General features: G+C 40.5%; 2 protein-coding genes across 2 annotated transcripts in view; one reads left to right on the forward strand and one right to left on the reverse strand.

Moving 5' to 3' along the window:
* Nucleotides 1-18,879, forward strand: part of rhobtb3 (Rho related BTB domain containing 3) — a 21,236-nt gene extending 2,357 nt beyond the window's left edge. Inside the window, exons 2-9 of the mRNA XM_042500814.1 lie at nt 2,364-2,559; nt 2,713-2,909; nt 8,688-8,797; nt 10,134-10,239; nt 12,449-12,622; nt 16,808-16,974; nt 17,294-17,390; nt 18,761-18,879. Coding sequence (XP_042356748.1) covers nt 2,364-2,559; nt 2,713-2,909; nt 8,688-8,797; nt 10,134-10,239; nt 12,449-12,622; nt 16,808-16,974; nt 17,294-17,390; nt 18,761-18,879 — 1,166 coding nt within the window. The remainder of the gene's footprint in view (nt 1-2,363; nt 2,560-2,712; nt 2,910-8,687; nt 8,798-10,133; nt 10,240-12,448; nt 12,623-16,807; nt 16,975-17,293; nt 17,391-18,760) is intronic.
* On the reverse strand, nt 18,427-25,232 carry glrx (glutaredoxin (thioltransferase)). Its single transcript, XM_042502040.1, has 3 exons — nt 24,955-25,232; nt 23,154-23,284; nt 18,427-18,900 (listed from the first exon to the last, which is right to left on the reverse strand). Exons 1-2 carry the CDS (start codon nt 25,159-25,161, stop codon nt 23,171-23,173), a joined length of 321 nt encoding a protein of 106 aa, XP_042357974.1. The 5' UTR covers nt 25,162-25,232; the 3' UTR covers nt 18,427-18,900; nt 23,154-23,170.
* Nucleotides 25,233-25,302: the final 70 nt, after the last annotated feature.

The following is a 25,302-nucleotide window of genomic DNA, read 5'->3' on the forward strand; positions in this document are numbered from 1 at the left end:
GCAAATTGTAGCTTTATCTTTGACTTAATCAATCTGCCTTTAAGCCAATCAGATTCTACAAATGCTAATTGAGGAAATAAATAACCATAGTGGACAATCAACAAAGGAGGCTAAAACTCAGAACCACAAGCAATTATACAAAGCACGTTGCAGAGACACATTAAGGTTGGTGATTGTAGCAAAGCTTAAAGGGGATACTTTGGCAATTTTCAACTAGTTTTGTATCATAACAAAGTGGGTAGTATGTGTAGAAGAACTGTGGCAAACCTCCCTCCATCTAATCAGCACCCACATCTCCTAGCTCAAATGACACGTTTAGAAACGTTGGGCGGATTTTTGGTTGCTATGTGGCTGTTTCATGAACTACAGATTGTACTTTCACATTATGCCCGCCACTACAGACACAAGGAGTATAGAAGCGGATCAAGAGAGAGGCTTGCTCCTCTCTCTCTTTCCCAAATTCAGAACAAAACTCTGTTCAAATTATAAAACTAGGCAGTACTAATGCAATATAAACCAGATTCTGTCTGCAGAACATAATTTAGTGCACTGTTTTGCTGTAATATCAGAATTTGTGAACAAGAAGTAGGTGCTATACTGTTTTCTGTATCGTAAAAACAGAGGCTGAAAATACTAAAAAGGTAAAACCAAGCAGAACAGATAAAATATAAACCAAGATTCTGTTACTGCTAGCCTATTTCTTTCCTCAGATGGTTTCAGAAACATATTTTAGCTCATGTTTAACTGTAATCATTTGTTGGTAGCCGGCAACCGTATTACGTCACCCATCAGCGGGAGCGTTAACTGGTCCGGTGCAGTGTTGTACATTCATTCTGGTAGTTGTAGGTTTTTTTGTCTCGAGCAAACGCAAATGCCACGGCCCTTTTCTTTGTCGTCTGCGGTCTTGTAGCACCAATTTCAAAAGTAGTTACGTCTTTCTGCTGCACAGACAGCCTAGTTTTATGAAAAACCCAACTTCAGCAGTAAAATACATCTGGAAAAGAAATAAGCCAAGTTATAATGATTTGACATTGCATTAAGTTTGAATTTATTTACAACCACAGATAGATCCAGTTGTATTTGTTTTAGAAAAGGGAATCTAGTGTTGTATTCTTGAAGTGGTGCTGAATTCATGACTACTGCCATTTTAGTATTTTTCCACACTCTGTTAATCTTTACAGAATAAAACACCTGGAAATATTTTAACACAAACTGCGTCGTCAAACTTGTGTTAAACATTGATCTGTCCACTTAGCTGCTAAATTTGATGCATTGACGGACAGCTTAAAGTCTGGCCAAAAAGGGCACCAAGTGCTGGCGGATTTATTGGTGCTCGTCCAGCACTGCTTAGCTCTGCTTATGGTGTCGCTTGCATTAAATATGACATGCACTGATTCAGGAACAGCACAGTTTTCACAGCCAAAGATGAACGGCCATAAAAAAAGGAGATGAGCAGTGCTTTGTATTAAACATGAATAGGAATATAATAGAAGGATGATTTGTGAATCCCCCTCCCCCCACTCCTTTTACATTCCTGCTCGATGCTTTCACTTTTTATTAATCTGAATTTATAAGCACATGCATCGCTAAGCAGTTTTTTCCCTATTTTTTCCTATAAATTGTATTTTTTTCATTGCAGTATTTTTCTTTTATTCACAGTTTTTGCTGTTGCACTCAGTTAACTGCAAATCATGTATCTTTGACAATTGTTTGTCCAGTTTTTCCAAATCTTCTTTAAACATTAATCTTATTTAGAATAAGCTTTGGAGCGCACTTTGTGTTGATGTCTTTTTATCACCAAAATAATCTGAAACAACCAGTGGAAGTCAGCTTTCTGTCTTACTTACTGTTCCTCAAGATTAACAAAAGCAGCAGGAACAAATCCACTGCTGAACAGACAGACTTATTAATTTCTTCAACAGACCAGAATCCAGTGCGGCAGCGTCTTTGCAGGTCTGTCATTAGTGCAAAGAGACATATCTGGAAGCTTTTTTATTTTTTGATACAGGGCAGGGCACAGTCTGACATTGGTCTCTCTTTTGGCTCTCTCTATCTTGACTGAAAGATCTCACAACACTATGGCTGTCTCTACCACTCCCTCCACAGACCCGTTTACACCCCATTTATCTCAGTTGTCAGAAGTCATTGTCAAAAAGGGGGAAATCACTACTGGAAGAAGACACAGTAAATTGAGTAAAAATGAGTACAAATTACAACACTGCTGGGTTGCTTTGAATGTGACAAAACAGGTGAATTTTCCCTTTTATCTTTTGAAAGTACAGGCGAGCTGAAATTCAGCAGCGATTGTTCATTAACACAACTCATCCGATCGATCTTCTCTCTCTCGTTTTCCCTCCGTTCAGCACGTCTCCCCCCCATCCGGGTAGAGGAGTCCAGCTTCTCCCAGGACATGCAGTGGTTGCTGGAGCGTGGCGTGCAGTTCGCCGATGTGGCTTTCTACGCCGGGGACTCTGGGAAAGAGCTGGGGTGGGCACATGCGGCCGTGCTCTGTGCTGTCAGTCCGTACTTCAGACAGCTGCTCCTGGGGCCCAAGACCAGGTAGGAGAGATATTAGCTTGTTCATATGATACAGCTTAACAAGCTATTTCGCCACCTGAGCCTGTAGCCAGCAGGAGCTCAGCTCTCTCTGCAAATTCCTCTTTTGCGTCACTGTTAAGGATTTTGAGCTGAGTTTCATCTCTGGTTGGACAGGGAACGTCCCCAGTCAAGGTGTGTTTGCAGAGAGCGGGACGGAGGCCCACATTCGCTGCTTTCCACCTGGGACGGGGGGATTATTGACGACATGCCACGATCAGAGGGGCACCTGACAGGACGCCTTTCTCGTCTGGTGGTGAAGGACCCCCTCCTGTGTATGTGCTTGTGGGAGACACTAATGTTCATTTACAGAGGTAAGAAAAACAACAGACCATTACATTACAGACCATTATTGTGAACTGTGTTCATAGTAATGGTCTGTTATTCACAGAAGCGGTCTTCTGTTCAGAATAACAGACCACAGCATGGTGTAATTGGCCGATCAGAATCAAGTATTCAATAAATCTGTGTAAATAATAAGTGAATACATTTTGTTCTTTTAGATTTTTCATTTGGAACATGCAAGATAACATGAAAATAAAATCAAAAAGAAATATAAGTAAGAAACAACATCAATTCACCCATGTCAAATTTTACGGCAATCACCCATTACTCCAAAAACCTATATGACTGGGGACTGAGTTAATCAGAAGTGACTTCTAGCAAATGCTGCCAAATTGTTTCTGTATGAAAAATTGCACTAACCTAAATCACAACAACAAACAAGAGCATCCCACTCCCACTAAAAGTTGCCCAAACTGACGTTCTGGCACCAGTACCAGCTGCATAGGAAGTGCCAAATAGAAAGTGGAGATCAGAATACAAAACTGTGTCCAAAACAGCAGCCAACATGCGCTTTGTCCAGAGAAATCTGGACTCAGCAACGATGGCTCAATCAGTTTAATCCCATCACACTACATGATTTCATGAAACATTTCCTGCTTTTCAGTGCTGCAAACAGCTCCATGTATTGTTGTATTCATCATTAAAGTGCTGATTTTGGTGATACTGTTTTGTTTTGTATCCTGATGCCGGCGTTCAGCCTTGGTGCTCTCTGTTAGTTGCCATATTAGACCCATCCTGCACATTACAGTAGAGTTTAAATACACCTAACAGAGCTGGACTGGCATTCACAGCATGGGAACTCCATTCTCCAAAAGCAGTTACTCTTTTTCCAATAATTTAGATGTGATGATTAATGTCCCCTGGCAGCAGGAGGCAGTTTGCCTGCTATTGGATCTTGTCCAGTGTTCCATTATGTTGAGGAACAGAAATCAGTCAAATTGAAAGTGCTTGATAGTAAGCGACTGTAGTATTTTAATCCAGTACCTGATCATTCATCGGGTAATATTGTGATCTCACTTGGCTTTCTCAACCTGTATTTGTACTCGGATGCCCCGGGCCACTTGCGTTTCCTTTACTCAGTTCTGTTGAACATTAGGGATTGATACACTGAGGTACGTCTTTGTAGAAATTGAGATTCGGCCATTTCGATGGCTAATGGGATTCCTTGATAGAATCTGACACAGTTACCGTGGCCTCATATTTACATCAACAAATCACTTACTCTGTGTTGAAACTGTTATGTAAATTAACCTTGTCTCATGTTAGCTTACGGGCACACAGGCAGAAAACATGCACCCAAAACATTTTGCAAATTGTGGCCCTCGCATCCCAAATATTCTCCAGTTCACGTATGAAGCCTTGTTATACAGCCACGTGATATTCTCTGCAACATCAGTGCCGTAATGAAAATCTACTCAGTCTGCGGCTCACAGTCTGCAGTGCTGTGCTTGCTGCATGTTAGATCGCAGCGCCTGTGCACGCCAGCGCCTTATTGCAAGCTGCATGTCATGCAGGAGCGCTTGTGGCAAAAAGCTGTGCTAACATCTGATTCATGGCCCACCTCTTAACATATATGTGAGGAGTGCTGATGGTCTGACGCACATATACACCAGAGGCAGACACACATGAGCTGAGTGTGTATGTGCGGTGGTGAAGGGTGAGCGGAGAAGAGAAGAAAATTATAGGGTTAGACTGAGTCTCTGTGAGTGACTGTATGAATAAGAATAAGAATGTGAGCGGTTGAGGGTACAGTGTGTCTCTTCACACATGCATGTACAAGTCCATGTGTGGATTTATTGTTTTAGGGTTAAAAACCAAGGTGGTGGGACGAGAGGGTGTGAGAGGTGGTGGAGAGTGTTTGGGTGATGGGAGAGCTGGGTACTAGAGCATGCTGCTAATGTGTGTGTGTGTCTTAGAGAGAAGAGCGGGAAGAGGGAAATGTGTTCATGTGCAGAGCAGAATACGAATGTCACGTTTCCATAAAACACTGCAGGGAGACGGTGTTGAGTCTTGCGTGAAAAATGACTAACGTTAACCTTCAAAATCGTGGGTCTGATTGTACGTTAAAAGCAGCTGACCTCACATAAAGTGTGTGTATGTCTGTTCATTGTCTTGATTTGGCTAATCAGATGTGAATGTGTGCCTCCTTTTTGCCCACAGAAACATCGAGAGCACAGTGCTTGATGTTCATTTGCGGTAAATCCATAACAAGCAGTACTTTGCGTTCCTAGAGATGGAATGAATATCTTACACACGCAATTCAATTCAGCTCATTTGTCAGTTGTAGCTCATATTATTGGCTTAGCAGAACTAATTTCCATAACAATATCATGTCTCTTTAAAACGCACAGCATCACACTGGTGGTATTATTCCAGTCTGCGCTTGGGGTTTTTGTCACTTGAGTGTGTACGGACAGTCACAGAGGCCGTGACTTTGCTTATGTGATGTTAACACTGTGAGACTCTGTCTCCTTGTGTAGTGCGCCACTGAATTATTGAGTTTGTCACTTGGTTGCCTCTCTCTGTGTGTGTGCATGTTAAGCACATGTATTATGTGTACGACACAGAGGAATCATGTGTTTGTGGTCATCCTGGTTTTATTTGGGGTCAGATTTTAGACCACAGAGCAGTTGTTTGTGTAACAACGTGTTTTAATGGAGAAAAATGTTTGTAGTTGAGTTTTCCCACAGTTTCCATTTAGTTCACTGCTTATGTCTTTGTTAGGGTCTGGCTTTACTTTGGTTAAGATCTAGAGTCAGGAATGTGGTAGTTATGGAGGAGGTTAAGGGAGGCCTCCAGGAAATTAGTGTTAATCTGTACAATTTGTGCGCAAAAGTATCCTATCTCAGCATTTGTATTTATGTGTGTATGTTTGTGTAGGTGGGTGAGAGAACCACACCAACGCAGAAACGCATTTGTCAGATTATGTAGAAATTATTTAAGCATTTAGCAGCTTGCACCTTACGTGTGAGGTTATGATTTCAGTTCAGTTGCACAGAATGGCAAAACTGTCGGCCTCATTTTGTGTATCTTTAACCCAATAAAATGGATCTGAATTACAGGGTGCACACACTTTTTTTTTTTTTTTTTTTAACTTTTGTTAAAATGTGGGTCTATCTGCTTCCTTTTCTGTGTTTTTCAAATGGAAACTCCCACTCAGAGTCATCAAAAAGCAGTGACGCCATTTGCTGACAGTGTATGGAGAGGAGGTAAAAACATTGAGATTCAATATTACAGCGTTTTTACTGTACAAACACATTCATTTATCCACAGTCAGTGTATTACCTACAGTGAGATGGTGGTCAGGGCATTTGCAGTGTGGAGAAGCAGTCTGGAGTATGAAGACAGAAAGGGTAAGCTGTATAGTCTGCCGCTGTGGACACCACATTAATTCATCAGTCACACAATAACATGAACAAAGTTAACCAATCAAAGGCAACAGTAACTTATTGTGTTCTGCAAGATAAAATTGCTATTTTTGCCAAAGGAGGCTGGTGGCTTTGTTTTGGGGTGGCAGCAGAGCATATTTCAGCTTCCTAAAAAAGGAGCACCTTAAAAAAAACCATAATACCAATTTTAGTGTTTGCTATATTAAGATAATTTTAATGCTCAATCTTGCAGTCAGACAGTTTTTCAGACTGGGAACTGAAGGTGTAATCTAAACTCTCCTGAAAGCCAGGAGACTTCACTGACAAAATCTGTCATTTAACCTCACAGCACATGGGATTTGCTACCTACCAACAAATCAGTTGTTTAATTTGTTTGTTATTGTGTGACATTTGGAACCGAACCAAGGAGGTGTCCATAGCAGTATGTTGGTTTATTTGTAGCACAGACATTGTATAGAAACCTATGTCGGATCATGTGGGAAAAAGTTGTTGGAAAGGCTTTGCAAAATAGCATTTTGAGGCCAAAACATACATACTTTGACCAGAATTTGAATTCATGGATTTCAATATATAGCCTTGCTGGAGGACTGCTCTCTCTGAGTGCCCTTCTAGTTGTGTCAGTAGTCCGTTTTCCGCAGTTCCCGTACATCCTATATACGGTATATGAAGTGTCTCGCGGTGTATCCAGTCCTGTTTTCTGGAGTTTGGCTGCATCATATGTCAGCACACAGCTCCTGAGCTAATCTCTCACCCTGCCTCTGAGGTGTCTGTGCCATGCAGTGTTATTATCCGAGACCGTGTGTTGAGGTAATCCCTCTATCAGCCCAAATACCATCATTATGAACTAATGATGAGATAAATCCTGCTCAGTCCAGCTCCCTTCTTCCCTCAACAGTCTGTTAATGTCCCAGTGAGACGAGGTGCGCCACCCCAATCAAGCTGCAGAGCTGTGCAGGCTGTTTAAAGGAGTATACCACTGATGGGAATAAATACGGTGTATATGCAGGTTGAAAAATTCTTTGTTTTTAATTTTATCTTTCATCCAAGATTTCTATTTCCCTATTTATTTACTGTAGATCTATAATTTGAAACCATGCTGTCAACATCAATGGTCACCAGTGGATGAATCTTGCTGACTTAAGTGATCTCCTGACTTTACCTCTAACGCCACCACAAGGTTCACATTTTTGTTGTTTGTGTGTCTCAATAACTGTGATCACATGATTCACATGATCCCTTTCTTTCTTTCTTTCTTTCTTTCTTTCTATTCTTTCTATTGCCATTTTGCATGAAGTCAAAATTTGTATTTGTCTAGTAGGCCTACTGTTTACAACCAAATACGATCTCGAGTAATGACATACACAATAGCACTGCACAATATTCAAAAAAAATATATTGCTACTATTTTGACAGATATTGCGAATGCGATATGAGTTTTGGAGGGATAGGTTTATGGGTCTGTATGTAACAAACATGTTCTCATATGTCTGAAATATGATTTGTAAGCTGGTGCAACTCCATAACTCTCCATATATAATGGTATGTTGTGACACATAATACATTATCCAAAATTCCAGCTCCTGCAATTTATATGCATGTATCATGAATTATATGAATTTGGACATTACATTTAGTCATATTGCAATTTCAATAATGTTTCGATTTATTGTGCAGCCCTAATTCCCATCAGCCTCAGCTGTACTTCGTGTAGCAAATGTTAGCATGCCAGCCCAAAGAACTAAGATGATGAACACGGTAAACATCACCTGCTAAACTTCAGTGTTTAGCATTGTCAGTTTAAGCATGCTAGCTTACTGACTTTTGCATTTAGCTCAAAGTGCCGCTGTGCCTTAATAAGGCCTCACAAATCTGCTAGCATGTCTGCAGACTCATTTTCAAACAGCATCTCATCCTACCAACATATTTAACATACAAGGACTGTATGTTTGATTTGAATGGAATGGCATTATTTGCTGGTGACCGACTGGAAAAAGGCTCTAGTGTAAAAAAACTAATCTAGGTTAAAATAAAAATAATTTTAGATTAAAACAACAACAACAAAAACAACAATTAATTGGAGGCAGATGTATTATGGCCACTTTTTATGAAGACCTTGGGGTCACTGTTTCGGATATTCGTGGAATCTGGACTGGATGTCCCACCCATAACCACAGTGGATTACATAAGCAGACAGATTTTTAGAAAGAGCCAACTTTGTCAAAAACAGGCCCTGAGTGTTCAGAGGTGTGTGGGTGTTTGGGAACACGGTGCCAACTACAAAAGAGTTTGCCTGCTGTGTGTTTCTGTAAACTGTATTATTGTGGGTCCAAAGAATCAGTGTGTTTGTGGATGTTTTAGGAGCGTGGGAGTGGGATCACCTCCAGGAGGCCCTGGAAGAGAAGCTGAAGAATTCGCTAGCTGTGGCTCAGCTTATGGAGCGTATACGATCCCTCATCGGCAGAGACCGGGTGAGCTCTTTAAAGTTTAAAAAAAACAATTTTGTGTAAGACTGGAATATCTCACGGTGTGTATGCTATAACAGCCCTCCCCAACAAAAGGAGGTTAAGTATCTACAATGTGTCAAATCTCCTCTTTGAAGATATAAACACATGTTTTTGTAGTTGCAGACTAACAGCGTCTTAATGAGCAAGACCTTGTTTAGAAACAGCGCAGTAATAATGTGGCTATAATTAGCATATTTACATAATTACTGCCCGTATCAGCCCTCAGATACTGTGGGATTTGTTACCAAATAAACAAAAGATGCTCTCAAAGGATCATAACACAAGATCTTTAAGGAGTTCACACCGGACATCAGCCATGAGATCAGACACTATGTTCAAATCTGCAGCGTCACATCTGCAATGTCTTTTTGGAAAACATGCGGCGGCTCAGTTTAATAGGCAGCAGATTTTAACATTTAGAGAGAGATCAGGAGATATGACTGCGACTGACAAGCCTTTGGCACCACCACGCATGGCCCACCAGCCCATCTGGATAGAACTAGGTCTTCCACCTGAGGCGGTGTTAAGGCGATCTGACACACAGAGAAACGGGCTGGGCTACTTTAACACGATGAGACACCCTAATGTCCTGTCGTGATTTGATCTCGTCCTCTGCAAACACCTCCGGGTCGTCTCACTCTGCGAGACCAGGCTGAAATTTGCTTTCCATAAGCTCTCCATTGATTTTAAAAATCAAAGAGGCTTGATTCTGTTGCTGTCTGAACTGAAGACTCAGTGTGTGCCGAGCGCTCCCTCTGCAGCAGAGCAGCGCAAGAATATGAAGTTCTTTGTGCTTCAGTTGACGGAGAAAGGTCACGGAATGGTAATGGGATGCTTTGACAGCACTCATTTAAGGATTTAACATAACTACGTGTGCACATAGACTCCAAAAAGACACACTGGCAGCCGTTCTCACACTGCTGATTTCCCCTGCTGTGCACTGCTGCACATTGTATATACATAATATTGTATTATGCATCATTTAAATGCTTAACAGAAGCAAGAATGTGTTAATAATTTGACAGTTTCAATGAGCGTGTGGTTCCCAGTCTGTTTTCAGTGTTAGCCAAAGCTGTCATGCCGTTCATGGCATTGCAGTTCAAGTATGTTTGGGTAGCGCTAAGCAAGACTGGCAGAGAGGTCATTTGTATTCCACAGGGGAGGTGAGATAGATGCACAGAATGGCAATTGTGCTGGTAACTAGTACCTGACATCCAGCAGAGGAATGTTAACTCACTCTGTCCACTTCTTCCTTTCTCTTTGTGTGTGTGTGTGTGTATGTGTGTGGGTGTGTGTTTAGGGCCCCAGGGACACCCCGAGTGCCCGGGCAGCTCAGCTTGGCCCCCAGACTCTTGTCAACCTCTTCAATTCTCCCCTTTACTCTGATGTCATCTTCATGGTGCAAGGTGGGTCCGTGCTCATCTGTTTGGACATACACACATTTACAAATGCATGCGCCGTCACACAGCAGAGGAAGGTCACATTTAATTAGCCGCGATTGAATCATGAGCTCAGTCCCGGGCCTGGACATCCATTTGGAGGCAAAATAAGATAAAATGGTTCCAGAGACGGGGTGTCTTCCGTTCCATGTCATGTTTCATCTCACCAGCAGCTCATCCATGAGCTGCATTTAGCCGATTCTCTATTAAAGGATCAAACTGAGAAATCCAGAAATAATGCCCCAAAGCCACTCCTGATCAATATTTATCTCATAAAAAGTGCAGGGAGCTTTTCTTGTCCTTGCATCTCTGAGCTGCGAGTTAAACTCTTTGAGGTCACAGAGAAAATGTCCACAAGAATATTTTTTTGCATTTCTGTTTACGCCAACGTGCTGATGGAGTGTGGTGAGAGCTGTCACTGGCTGTTAGTGGCCCTCAACGACAGCGATTATGTCACCACATGTGCCCAGGCTTTACATGTCACGTCTTTCCTTTTAATTTAAATGTCCCGTTATGACAGATCATCATTCATAGCAAGCCACAGTTAATTAAGTCTGGCCTCTACACCTCTGTGAGACAAAAAAGAGACATTCTGGTGATATTAGAAACCTCTGAAAGTTATTTCAATTTGTTTGCGACCAGCACCAAACATTTGTAGATCAAAGATGACTTCCATTAGTTTTGATCAATTTTTTATTCAGAAAGATACAAAAGAGTAACATTTTACATAATATACTTTATCCATTTTTCATCCCCCATCCACCCACACTAATACACATGCATACAATAACAGTGTTAAAGGGACACTTGGCAGATTTTAAATCAGCTTTGTTTCATAACAATGCAGATAGTATGTGTAAATGACTGGTGGTAAACTACCCTCCATCTTACCAGCGCTCTCAAATTTTCACTTGCTCTACCTGGTATCTTATCTGGATTATCGGCACTGCTTCTGCACCATTAGGCCCATAGAGCATGCGCCCTGCAGACTTCTGCCGGACGAGGCGACTACAGTTTAGCGCTCCGATAACTTGACTGGGGATAAAATTATTTATTCGTGAGGCTCTTCTTGACTTTTTAAATTTTATCAGACCGAATGGATCAAATTCTGATAGTGGGACAAGTCATATCGCAGGGGGGTTGTGAAGCTCAAAAATGACTGTGAAATTGTAATTCCACTATTTTTAACTATGAAGCATTTGCTTCAAAGCCTGGTTCACTTTCTGGGGGCCTGCAAGGAGGTTCAAAAGAGAAGCCATGGCGTCATATCGTGCAATATAATTGGGGTAAAACTTAAAAGCAGTAAAATTTGGTCTGCACTTTCTGAAAGGCTCAGCAGCTGGGGCATTATCACAGAACATGGGGGATGATTAATTTGTTTCTCTGATGCGTCAGTCTTAGGTCAAAATATGATTAGAACATTATGGGTGACTTTCAATTCAGCAATTATTGAAAATATCCATAACAAACGACCATATACAAATACTTTCCATATGACAACAACATCAGGCCACTATCCATTCGAACAAACCCAAAAAGTTCTGTCAGGCCCAGCATGCCCAAGGAGGCCAAAAATAGTGGATACTGTCCCTTTATTACCGTTGTACCCCAAAGCTTCCATGGGTTTAAAGAGTGTGTCCTAGTCTCCTTTTTAACAGCCTTTGTGTAGACGGCCAAACTGCATTATGTCACCACCAGTAGGAGCTTTAATTGGTCCACTGGTGTGCAGGGCATTCTGGTAGTTTTAAGTTTTCTACCTCTTGAGCAAAAACTAATTCCACATCCCTTTTTCTCTGTTTTCTCTGTTGATGTAGCTCTATTTTCAAAAGTATTTGCATTTTTGTACTGCAAAGACAGTACAGTTTTATGAAAAGACCATCTCTCCAGCAGTGAAATACTTCTTTAGTCATTCCAAGCCTAATACAAACCCCCTGTTTTGACATAATTGGGAGATGACAGCTTCCAGGGGTAAGGTGAGTCCTATGAGCAACGTATCAATGTATTAATTGCTGATATCAAAGATGCATCTGTTACAACCAATCAAGATTCAAAATATTAATTATAAACTGTTTATTCTCTCAGACATTTCACTTCACAGTACTTTAGGACTTTCTCAGACGCTACTATGATATTCAAAACAGTGATGTTAATTTTCATGTGTGCGTGTGTGTTTAAGGGAGTGTTTTGCCAGCCCACCGAGCAGTGCTGGTGGCACGCTGTGACGTAATGGCGGCCATGTTCAGTGGGAAGTATGCCGAGGCCCGGAGCCGAGTGGTTCCCATCCACGGTGTCTCCTCAGATACATTCCTGTCTTTCCTGGAGTACCTCTACACTGACTCCTGCTGTCCTGGTGAGTTTACTGCACACAACCCAGACGTGTACTCACACACACCACTGTGACCACTGCTGTGTTACAGTAAGATTAAAGGTGCCCTGAATGGTACATAAAAGTGCAAACACATCTCCAGTGGTACGCCTAACTGTCATAAGAAAATGGTCCTCCCCGCCTCATTATCTTGTGGACTAATTAAACCCTGTTGCAGAGTTTGTATGGTGTAGAGATTGATTGCACTGGGAAACCCTCAGTCAGTGTGTTATCCACTCACTCGTCTATAACTACTCTCTCAGGCTGTTGCTGTAAATAAAAACAGAGTTTGCTTAGTTGAATATCGACGGTTGCCTCATTTGTGTCTGAAAGTGGCTTTGGATGGCATGGATCTGACCAACAAAATTACAGTCTGTTACAGAAGGACAATGGACCTTTGATGTAATTTTAATGCACCGTAGAAATAAGCACCACCACCAAACACTTGAGAGCGGTACAGTGGTGTTTTCCTCAAGGCTTCGCTCGCTTAATGCAGCCCAAAACAAAAGCGCAGATGACAAGTCCCATCAGCCATCTGTGTGACTGCGACATGCTGCCAGTGTCAGTCTCGGGAGGCACGCGGAGAACAGCACTGAGCTTAAAATTAAATTAGATTTACTGATGATAAAATCAACCCGTGGCATCATTGCTTCATCTGCTTTTAATGGTGCCAGCTCACGGCCCCACGCGTCTTGTTGTTGTCTTCCTGTGTCACTATCTGTCACACTGTGCGCTGCGTTTTCAATATGATTAGTGCTGATAATTCTCTTTGGTGATGGCAATGACATTACATTTTTTGAAGTGCTTCTACAACCTTGAAGTTACACGAATCTATATTTTTTGAAGGAATACTTCACAAAACTTCAAAATGACCATTTGTATACCAGTTACTCACCCCATGTTATGTTGAATTCGTTTAGAAAAAATTGTTTTTCTTACAGGCTTCCAGAACGAACAAAGAATCCAAAAAACAGGACAGAAAATGCTTGATAAATTGAAGTCACAAAGGTCCGCATTTGATAACAGCAAAGTTATATCAAAATCTGTTTCCAAACTCCCACACAACTCGTTCAGTATGTCTTATTTATCCAGTCGTGTGATCTCAAACACATGTATTTTGGCTAAAACCTTACAGTCTACACATATAATAGTCTTGCGCACGGAAAAGTAGCGCACCTGAGCAAATGTGTGTATTTGAAATAATAGTGATGAAATGAAGTTCATTCAAAGCTGTAGGCTGTACTCAGTCCACAGGCTTACACACAGATCACATGCTTCCTTGCTAGTGATAAAATGGCTTAGAGTCAAGGTAACAAGTGAACACAGAAAGACACTCAGATACTTTTTTTAGGCGTACAGTAAGTGGACCAAACAAAGACAGAAATGTGAGTGAACATTATAGAAATATATTTCAATGTGATGTTCATGTTGCTCTGTAACTGCTTACTTACAGGCTAGTTAAACAGCCGGATGAGCTGAACTATCATGAAAGCTTCTTGCTGTGTTTATCTTTGAGTTTTTCTGCCCCCCAACGGTACAAGATTACTCAAAGCAGCTTTGAATGACGAGCTGTTGCAGTCATAAAGGGGCTTTAACAGTGGTGTGTGTGTGTGTATTTTCACGACATCCACTGTGAAATCACAATTCAAAAACAATATGTTACGTTCCTTAATTAATAGATGATGCCATTTAACTGTAACTTACAGCTACAGAATAATAGTTAATCACAACACTGGCTGTCATCGTCCCTTCCACTATTGTTATGTAACAAAGCTGCTGAATAGACAATATAAAGGCTCAGAATAATCCGTCCTGAATATCCAGCTACTGAGAGCTGACAATCCCCTGATTTTTGTGGCATGAGATGCTTTGATGAAAAAATCATGAAAAAACTCAACAAGCAGCCCTTAAGATCCAGCTTAGGCACAAGGAGGGCTGTTTCCAGAGATACAGCTTCAGGTTGAGTCATGGGAACAGGAAATTAAAGCCATGAAGCGGCTCCAGAGGCTGCAGCCGCTGCACTGTTATATAAGAGCTCAGCTCTCAAGGTCAAAACAAGGTAACTCCACCAGAAGCAACAAAAACTAAGGGTGTGAAATCAAAAAAGGAGCGCTACCAGAGTGTCTCACTCAGAAAAATATTGTATGCTTAGCTACATACTGTATGATGAAGTGAAATACACTGTAAAACGCTCATTTCTGTGTTTAGATGATTGTGCAGCCGAACAGAACAAACCCTCTGTGCGGCTGCTGCTCCGCTCACAGGACATCAGCCTGTCAGAGATGCATGCAGAGAATCAGTGTTCATAGGAGGGACTGAAGGATGCTTTTAGACTGAATCAAGTCACATCAGCAGTCAGCTGATTTGACATTTTGACATTACATAATGGGATTGATTTGTTTGATGTTTGTTTCACGTTTGCATGCACTGTAAGGGCGTCATTTGACTGTTTTGAAAGAGTCAGGGATATAACTTATTTGTTTATTTAATGTGATTTTAAAACCCAAACTCAATCTGCAGACTTAGTTTTTCAGCTTTCAGTGGCGATCCAAAATGAAACTCTGCTGAAGTCTGCAGAATGTTTTCGTTGTTGGTGTTGTTGTTGCTTCTAACATGCCTACTTAATATAAAAATGTTGGCGATGGTATGTTTTATTTGGAATAAAGCTTCTGATTTATCACCAGGTCTTGACATGTAGTTGAGATTATCAGGTAATGGATTGAACATCCCCACAGTTGTTCTGGGTATTGAGGTTTTTCTTCTGGTGGCTTTAAATTCTGAACATATTTGGGTTCACTACTGTGATGCCTTGCGAGATAATAGAATAAATAATTCAGCAAAAAGTGAGAGTGTGCGGGAGCTCTTATCTTTACTTTAAAGATGGCACCTCCTCCAGTGCACCTGTCACACATTAAGGTTTACAGGATTTAAAAAAAAAAGAGATATCTAGTCTTACATCATGATAAAAGTGTAATATCAGTGTATCACCCATCCCTCGTTAGTATTGTGTTTTGGTGCTAGTTTTGATCAGTTTCTTTTATCATGCCTTTACAACGTTGCCCAAAACCTGTCCTCGAGTGCCACTGCTCTCTGTCTGCTCCAACACAGCTGATTCAAATGATCAACTCGTTACGAGCTGCTGAAGCTGCTTGATAACGAGTGATCACTTAATTCAGCTGTGTCGCAGCAGGGAGAGATCTAAATTATGCAGGACAAGTGGCACTTGAGGATCGGTATGGAGAACGCTGCTTTAAAACAAAACTGATGAAAAATGCTATTCGGAAATGAATGTTCTGACGTGTGTAAACAGACTTGAAACACTATTTGAAGCCGTGTTTCTGGCCACAGGACAAATACAAGTTCAATATTTACTCTCCTTTCAGCTCTGTTTTAGTCTCCATCAACTATTGAGATGAATATCTGGCTCTTTAGATGCTACATAGTTCACCAGCAGGTCTCTAACTGTGTGTGTCTGTTGTTTGGAGCTGGGAAGATAGCGCACAGTGTTTTTGAAAAGCTTTTTGCACAACAGCTGCTGCTGGAAACACAGTGGAAATGAGCAGTAAGAGAGGATCAGGCCTGTAAAGTTGTGCTGCTGAGGGAAACTACACAGTAGGATAATCATTTTCTGTGTTTATCACAGTCAGCAACACCTTCACACACACACACACACACACACACACACACACACACACAGTCATTTAATACATTGCTGATACAGTATAAAGGCATTAATTAGTGCAGCTTTTTGTGGAAGTTTGTAGCATTTGTAAGATATTGGATTTTTTTACACCAGTATTTATACTCTGTGTGCTGTGCAAACTTAAAAGTTTATTGCCCAAAAGAGTTTACAGCAAAAATCTTCTGGATGTAGCTTCGATGGACTTCTGTTTTTTTATGAAAAAGAACAAAATCCTTTTTAGTATGTTGTTTAAAGCTTCCTGAGGCTCTGTTCCAATTTCATTTTTGGACCAGTAATCATAAAAACACTTACTTTACTTTAGGGAGCGTTTTTAAGCCTTTGATTTCCTCTGGAGGCCTACATGTTGAAAAATATGTCCAGCTATTGTATAAATCTGGAATGAAATGTAATTTACATGTTTATGACAGTGTATGTGTAATATTTTGAGCATATATCAGACAGCGCTGTGTCTCTGTTTGTGTGTCCAGCCAGTGTGCTGCAAGCCATGGCCGTGCTGGTCTGCGCCGAGATGTACCAGGTGAAACGTCTGCAGCATCTGTGTGAAGTGTGTGTGTGCGCTTACCTTCAAAGCATGCCCAGTAGAGAGCTGTCGTCAACGGGCATCAGCGTTATTCGACTACTCCGCCGAGCAAAGGTCAGTGCAGCTTTGAGTACAGAACAGATGAATTGAGAACATGGACAGACCTGCAGGAAATGACTTGTCTGTGTAACGGATTACCGCTTCATTATGTGACATTTCCTTCAGCCACCAAAATGCAAATGTTGTGTATAGAGGAAAGCTGTTTGTCAAAAAAATTGCCCAATGCAGTGTTTTTTTTGTGGCAAGCTTAGTCTTTTAACTTGCAGTAGCTCTAGGTCTCCATCTGCAACAGATATTCATGGTTATCTGTCGAAAAGCATTAATTTTCAAGAGAATCACTGTTATTTGACATAATGTCTGTGTTTGAACTCAGTGCCACAACGCAGAGCAGCTGTACGTCTGGCTTCTCCACTTTATCGCCAACAACTACCTGATCTTCAGTCACAAACCTGACTTCCTGGAGCTCTCAGGTCAGTGTGTGATTTTTTTCAAAACACAGCAAATGTCTAACACATTCAAATTAATGCTGCACAGAGAGATAACATAATTAAACCGCTGATTTCAACGATCAAGAGGACTTCAGACATCGTTTTAAAAATAATTATTGCCTCAGGGCAATAATCTGTTGTTTGTCTCACATAGTATATGTAGGTCTGTATCTTTTTTTTTGTCAGATGGCCAACCGAATGGTAAAATACATGATGTAATCACGGTGTCCACCTATCAGTTGTGAATTAAAGGTCCAGTGTGTAGGGTTTAGGGGATTATATAGTGGCATAAACTGGAATAAAATCTAACATATCTAAAAGATAACAATCACTGTGTTTCCGTTCTCTCAGAATGAGCGGTTTATACCGATATAAGGAGCAGGTTCTTGTCCCTGGAGTGCGCCCTGTTCACTGCAATGTTTCTTCAGTAGTCCAACACGGACACACCAAACATTGGCTCTAAATACGGCCATTTGGTTTTTTTTTTTGCCATAGTTAGCAGTCATCCCACGATGAACTGCACTCAAAAAAGACACATTTTTTGACATGAAACTGGTTTTTGCTTTCACCAGTTTTAATCACCCGGTCTGTTTGTTATGGAGAGGAAGAGTCCTCTGCAGATAATTTGACTCTTGGTAAAAACCTCCCGTACAATAAAGACAAAAGTAATTCTAACCAAGAGACGTTTCGAACGGTTGCAGTCTGCATTAAACATTACTAGATGCCACTAAATCATACACACAAACTATTTTGTCCCATAAAATTTAGGGAATATAAAGTGAGTTCATCTCATTATATTTTGGAGTTTTAAGAATCCAAAATGATCTCAGACTCCTGTGAAAATCCGCCATAGAGCACAATATGGCAGAGTTAATGTGTTAGACTGTGGGCCCCTCAGGATAATGCATCCTTATAGTATGCTGAATACTATAAGTGTATGTTTGAGTTATATATAACCCGTGCATTATATGAATTTAACAGGCACATAAAAGCAGTTAGAGATTAATAACAACATTGCTCCAGTTAGTAGCAGTAGCACATTTTATTGTCAGCATTAGTCATACACACAAGAATCATTTAAGGTCACTGGACGGGTATTTAAGGGCACAAGCAAAGTCAAAGGCCAAAATAAAGAGCCAGCACATGATGGATCACCGCTGGTCTTCTGTGGCTTGTTGCCGTTAACAAAGTCGTGTCAGATATTTCAGCCTTGTTGGCCATGTTCATGGCTACAGTCCAAGGAGTGTGGACTGTAGCAATGTTCGTGTTTGTGTGTGCCAAGCGCAGTAAATCTTACTGTGGTGGATCAGTTGTGTTTACAGAGGGTAACAATTTATGTTTGTGTGTTCCAGAAGAGGAGCGCGAGCAGGTGGAGAGGCTACGCTGGCCGTCCAGAGGCTACCTGCAGGAGCTCAGCGAGTACCAGCAGCGGCGACGCAAACTACGTAAGTCCCGCTGCATAGTCATGTGACCCCACCTGGATGCCTGAAGCCTGTGGAAAACAGGTAAGGGAGAAAAAGGGACAAAGAGTGAGACTAGTCATCAACACAAAGGAGAAACAGACAGAAGGGATTGTATGTTCTCCTGGATAACGGGCTGATTCTGAGAGGCACGGGTGCACAGGACTTTGCACAGGATTCCTTAACCAACAGGACAACGCGTTTGAGCAGTGACACGCACTGCTGTGATGCGCCTCTTTTCGCCTGGAGGAATGACTGTGCATCCTTTGTGCAATGACTATTCCATCATGGGCAATACAAAATGACTGATCCTTAAAACCCAACATGAATTTAAAATGACCTGCTGGCCACCGACCAGGGGCTCTGAAAGATTATATTTATATTGGCTGACACAAAATGGTGGATTTCGACGATGAACAGTGACACAAAATGGCTCCATTACGAGCACAGATGTATCAAATGGCCACGCATCTGTTGGAAAACAGGTGGGATCACCTGCAGACTGTTTGAATCTACAGTAGTGTGACTTCAGTTTGAATAAGCAGGAAGGAAACTGTGATGACGTGTTTTCTTCTGTAATCGACACCTGAGGATGTCTGAGTATATTCTGGATACAGGACTGCTCCGTGTTAAATTAAACCCTGGCCCACGATGCATCTGTTGGATTTCAAAATTGTGAGCGTGTGCTCATGCAGCATTGCTTAAGCTGAAAGAACTCTCGAGCCTGTAACTTCTTTGTGGCTCGATCGGTATTTCAGCCGAGCGGTGACCTACATTAACACAGAGCGGAGTTGTAATGCTGCTGGTAGCAGAGTCATGCTCGTTTTTATCTGTAGTCTGTCAGAAACTCAGTTCAGCAGACGAGTAGAGCCCATTTAATTTCTATTCCCTCATTAGATTCTTTCAGATCTATGATGCAAGGTGAGCGAGCGTCTCACTGTCAGACTGATTTTATTAACGCCAGATAAAATACATTTCAATCATTGCCTGTGTCAAAAGAGGCCGCCTCACTTTCACTCATAATGGCTTGAAATTAAATCGTCAAATTAAACTACACATTGCCTGTCAAAAATCCTGTACACCAAACCCAGAACAATAATCAATGTATTTTTTAAAAATTTCATTTAAAGCCTGTAAGCTGGACTTTTACACCCTTCTCTTTGCAGGTTAATATGAAATGATGTTGGAGCTATTCCTTATCTATTTGCAATAACAAACAATAATGGTCTGTCTTCGTCAGTCGTATAAAAAGGCAGAAGCCTGTTGTAGCATTTACGTGTACAGACGTGGTATAAGATTTAGGAAAAACAACCATATCATGATCACGAGTAGGGACACTAACAAATGCAATGCAAATGCCTCTGGGTGGATACACAATATTTATTTTATCCTGTTTTTTTTTTTTTTTTTTTTGAAGAGGTTGTTTTTAATCATAACAAGATTATGATTTATTGGTGCTGCAATTATTTTTGTAAAAACTATACTGTGTGTGGACATTATGACATTTTCTTTTTTTTTTTTTTTTACATTTGAGTAGAGACAAGTGGGCTACACTGTTTTACAGTCTATTGTTTCACTGGTATTTACATGTGCAGGTGCATGATTGTTAAAAAAAAAAAAAAAACAACCAAAAAAACAACAACCACCAACTGGGGTACAGGAAGACAGAAGAGATTTTTTTCCAGAGAAAATGTCAACTAATTGAAAGCAAAAAAAGATCAGTTGTGACATGTTGCAGCTGTTTTTTATTCCGTGGATCAGCGTCAGTCATTAGCAGTTAACACACAGTATGTAACCGTATCTGTATCCATTGATGCACATTAGCAGCAGGTTGTGTATCTGGTACAAGAGAGCTAAGACTGTGATATTTGACAGTGTACAGGAGACATCAGCCGGCACCTTTAATCAACCTGCTGCTGCACCACAACAATCAAAGTGTGTCTACTAGGAACTCATCCAGTAAATCCCAGCCTGCTCTTAAAATCAACATGAGTGAAAAGCAGGTGAAACACTGGACTGTAAAATAAAGTGTGCTCCTGTGCTGCGTCCACGCTGTGTGTGTGGAGACGTGTGGCTCCACTGGGCCCGAGTTGTACAGACTGTAGATAACACAACGTCTGACTTTAAATAAAGACATGTTTTAGAATGAACAAACCACAGACTGGATGAGTGTCTGCGCTCTACTCTGTTTGTCTGTTATTGTACGGCATTTTTTCCCAAGAGGAGGCACTACAGGTGGAGAGGCTCAGCAATTAGCTACATTACAACTTAAATTAAGACAATTTTTGTATAAAAAGTTTTCTGACATTGTATGTTTAAATATGCAAATGAGGCATTATCTAATAAAATATGAACAGAAAGCTGAACACAGAATAAAGTCAGGTTCAAAATTCGTTTTTTATTTTGCCAACACATTACAGTCAGAGGTTTTTACCGATGCCATTAAAAAAAAAGGTCAATTTTGCCATGTTTTAAGAGTGAGATGTTATATAAATCATGCTAGAAATGATATATGACCCAAACCCCCGTAAAAAAAAACCCTTCAGAATATAAATAATAAATTGGAAAGTTTGGTAATTAAGTGCTACTCAAGTGGAGATTTCTGGCTCAGAGCATTAGAAAAGAACTCATTTTAAGAAAATGGCCTTTTAAAGATATCAATTGTAATTTCCAAACATTGTGAAACCCAAAAGGAGACACTACAAGTAAATACGGTAAAAAAAATTCTAAATTAATAGAGCCTTCTCTGGTTGATTACTTACATTATGACACTTTTTTTTGTATACCAACTTTTTCTTAAATTTATATTTGAATATGCAAATGATGCATTATATAATGAAATATGCACTTTCCCCACCAATTTCACACAAATGTCTTATAGGATATAATAGTGATGTTCTCACATTTTATATCCAAAGTGTCAAAAAGTTTTTCTTTTTTATTTTAATTTTATTTTTATTGGCAGTAAAAACACTCGGTCAGATATTGCGTTGGTGACAGTGATTTTGGGTGCCCACGTTGAAACTGTGCTGATTGTATAGAGCTTCGGTGCTGTTGGAGGAATGTGTGTGTGTGAAGCGTCCATGTTTTTACAGACATGGATGTAAACTGTAAGTGCAGCTTCACTGGTGCTTGTGTGCATACAACCGAGGGGTGGCTCTCTTAAGCCGCTTTTATGCAGCCTGCTCTAAGAGGAAATGTTGTGCACTTTTTCCGTTTGGTGTAAAATGTACTGACACAGAGTGGAGGGGCACTGCTGTTGCGCAATTAAGCCAGCAGCGGAGCATGTAACCGAGCAGAGAGTAGTTATACTCCACTCAGGAGTGGCTGTTGAGTCAAGTACGACATCTAGCCGTAAAAATTTGTGGAATGGATCTGGCGTGGTATTTGGCTTAACCCTTTGAAACTTGAGCAAATTCTCCTGATTCTCCTTTCAAAAACATAGGAAGAAGAACCGATTTACATTACATGACAAAACACAAAATATTCCCAAGAAATTAGGTAAAATTACAAGAAAATTTCCCGAAAAATGAGATTAAAAAAAGTAAAAAAAAAAAAACAACAAAAAACAAAACCCAAATATAAACAAGGAAAATTACCTGAAAATAAGCACTAAAAATACATTTATTTTTCAATATTATTATTTTAAAAACATAACTGTAATAATTAAAAACACAGTTTTCTTCAAATTCTTTCGGTGCTAATTTTCTGATCACTTTTTCCTCTCACTCTTCTATTTCAGGTCATTTTTCTTGTAACCTTTTACTAACTTCTTGCCATTTCTAGGACATTTCTTACAAAGTTACTCATTGCCTTTTCCCGCATGTTTTCAAAACAGGTTTTAAAGGCCTAAATTCTTGTGAAAGGTGTCTGAACGCAACACGAGAATCCAATTGATCCAGGTTACAAAGGGTTAAAATCAAATTGGTTTGAAATTTATTTACAACGGCCCACGGTGTTTCCTTCAATTTGTCACCCATCTGTACATTTCCATCAGGATGTGATACAGTGTGGGCCTCGAGCAGATTTTCCTCCCATCTTCACCACCGAGCAATTACTTCTCATCTCTTTGAGCACCACCTCGGGCATCTTATTCCCTTTAATTTATTTATTTCTACACTAATGAGAGCTTACTGCTACTAATTCAAGCACTTAATGACTTGCTCTGGGTCTTCTGAGGGGCATCATCCCCCTTATTTTGTTGCCTGCTATTACAAAAGCCTTCTTTCACAGCCACTTTCTATGAGTGTGTGAGTGTGTGTGTGAGTGTGTGTGTGTCCTGTACCTGAGGTGTGGAGCGGGTCACTGCAGGGCTCCAATAGACTCCAGCAAGCTCACCAGTTTACCACTTTTGTCTAGCGCCGCCACGTCGCTGCCGCCTCCAATGCAGTCCTTCCCGATGAACACCCGTGGGACCTTCATTCAGATAAATACAGGAGAAACCTGTGTTTTCAATGTTGTGCACAGAGCGGGGCGATATGTCATTATCTACCCCAAATGCAGAGGTCGGACCCAGTCATTGTTTTGAAAGTCACAAAAAAAGTCTTTGCACTCAAGTCCTAAACTTTGAATATTGAGTACACTTTTTTTTAAACAAATCTATTGCCATTCTAACCACAGAATAATAATATACAAAGTTAAATAAAGTTAGTGCTTTCTCAAATTTGTGTTTATTTGTTAAAGCAAGTTTGTTGGATGTTATTCGGTCCCTATAAGTTGTGTCCCACATGTTTTGCGTACTCCAGTTTTGTTTTTGTTGACAACTGCATAATTGTTGTACACAAATGAAATGATCTTTGGTAAAAGTTATTCCAACTGGTGCTCAGTAGTGTGATGTTAGGTCCTCATGGCTCTCTCCTGCAAATTGATTGGGTGCGGTCGGATTGGTTTAAACAAAGTAGATCTTGGGAATTATTTGCGGACCTTAAGTGTCAATTTTTTGTTATATAAATTCTTAATATCACAAATACAAATTAAAAGTTTGGTGGACTACAAATGAAATCAATTGTTTTTTCAGTCTGCTAAATACAATAAAATGCAATAAAAATGACTAAAGTGAGCCTGTAACTGTGAGAACGGACATTGTTCTGCGTTGAGTTTTTTTAACTTGTTGTAATAGATGATTTTTAATCTTAGGGTGTGGTTCGTGTGTTTTTTACTCAATACAATGATCTGAATGCTTCATATTTTTAGGATTTTAGTGTCCACTCCTTGTCATGAGCACACAAACGCTCATCACACCATTTTAAAGCATCATTTCAAAAGGTGACTGCTCTTTCATCACTCATAAATCTTGTTAATTTCTGACTTGATGTTACTGCACAAAAATGTTCCTGGCTTATACTGATAGCTGGTTTTAGTTGGTTTTAGCTGGTCAAAGATGGTTTTAGATGGTCATAACCCATTTCTACTTGGTCTTTGATAGTTTGACATACTGGTGTGACCAGCCTGTCAAGCTGTGTACATTACTTTTATGCATAAACACTGCTTATCTGATTTATGCCCTTTGCTTTTCATACTTCCCCCTTGTGATACTGTTATTTGTTCATACTCAAGGACATTGATTTTTTTCAGTTTTACAGGAACTTTAATGGATAAACCAACTACGGTGACCACCACAAGCTGGTATGACCAGCTAATCCGTCTAAAATTATGTGAAAACATCACTTAAGCTGGTCAAACAGCTTAAAACAAGTGCATGCAGAGTTTCTCTTGGAAGACCCTGAAGACTCCCTTACTGATATATAGACTCCTCATGTATGGTTTTCATGAAGAACTGCCATCAAACTAAATAATTAACAACCAACAAACTAATCAGAAATGTCTACATCTAAGCAATTATCATAGCTATTAGAACTAAACCATAGGCCATAAAGTCTTCTTTCCATACATCAATCTTTATATGCATCCTATGGTCTAAACTCACAGCATGATTTCCACTCCGACCTCTGGAGATCTCAGTGCTGCATCAACAATCATCTAAACTGAACCACTGTTTCTGAACAACAACAGATACAGCAAACACACGTCTGCATGTTGATAGCAGTGACAATTCACATGTTTACACTATGACGAGGCAACTTTACCGTGCGCGCTCCGGTGAGCTCCAGGAAGTACTCCTGCATGCTGTCCATGTCGCTGCGTCCACTTATATCAACACACTCCAAATGTCCCGGCTTGAATTTATATTTTGCCAAAACGTCTTTGGCCATCACGCAGTACGGGCACGTGGGCTTGATAAACAGCACCACTTTGTCTCCCTTAATTGTCGCCTGCACAAACTGCTGCGCCATTTTAAGTCGCGTGGGGAAGCGGTCAGAAGATGAGAAAGAGAACAAAGATGATCTCTGCGGTTTGTCAATTATGTTAATGCCGATGACGGAAAACGCAAGTGCCTCCCCCTGCCCCTCCCCCCTCTCACGACTTCTTAAAGA

The sequence above is a fragment of the Plectropomus leopardus genome, chromosome 2 (genome assembly GCF_008729295.1).
Source record: "Plectropomus leopardus isolate mb chromosome 2, YSFRI_Pleo_2.0, whole genome shotgun sequence".
In the NCBI taxonomy this organism is placed as follows: Eukaryota; Metazoa; Chordata; class Actinopteri; order Perciformes; family Serranidae; genus Plectropomus; species Plectropomus leopardus.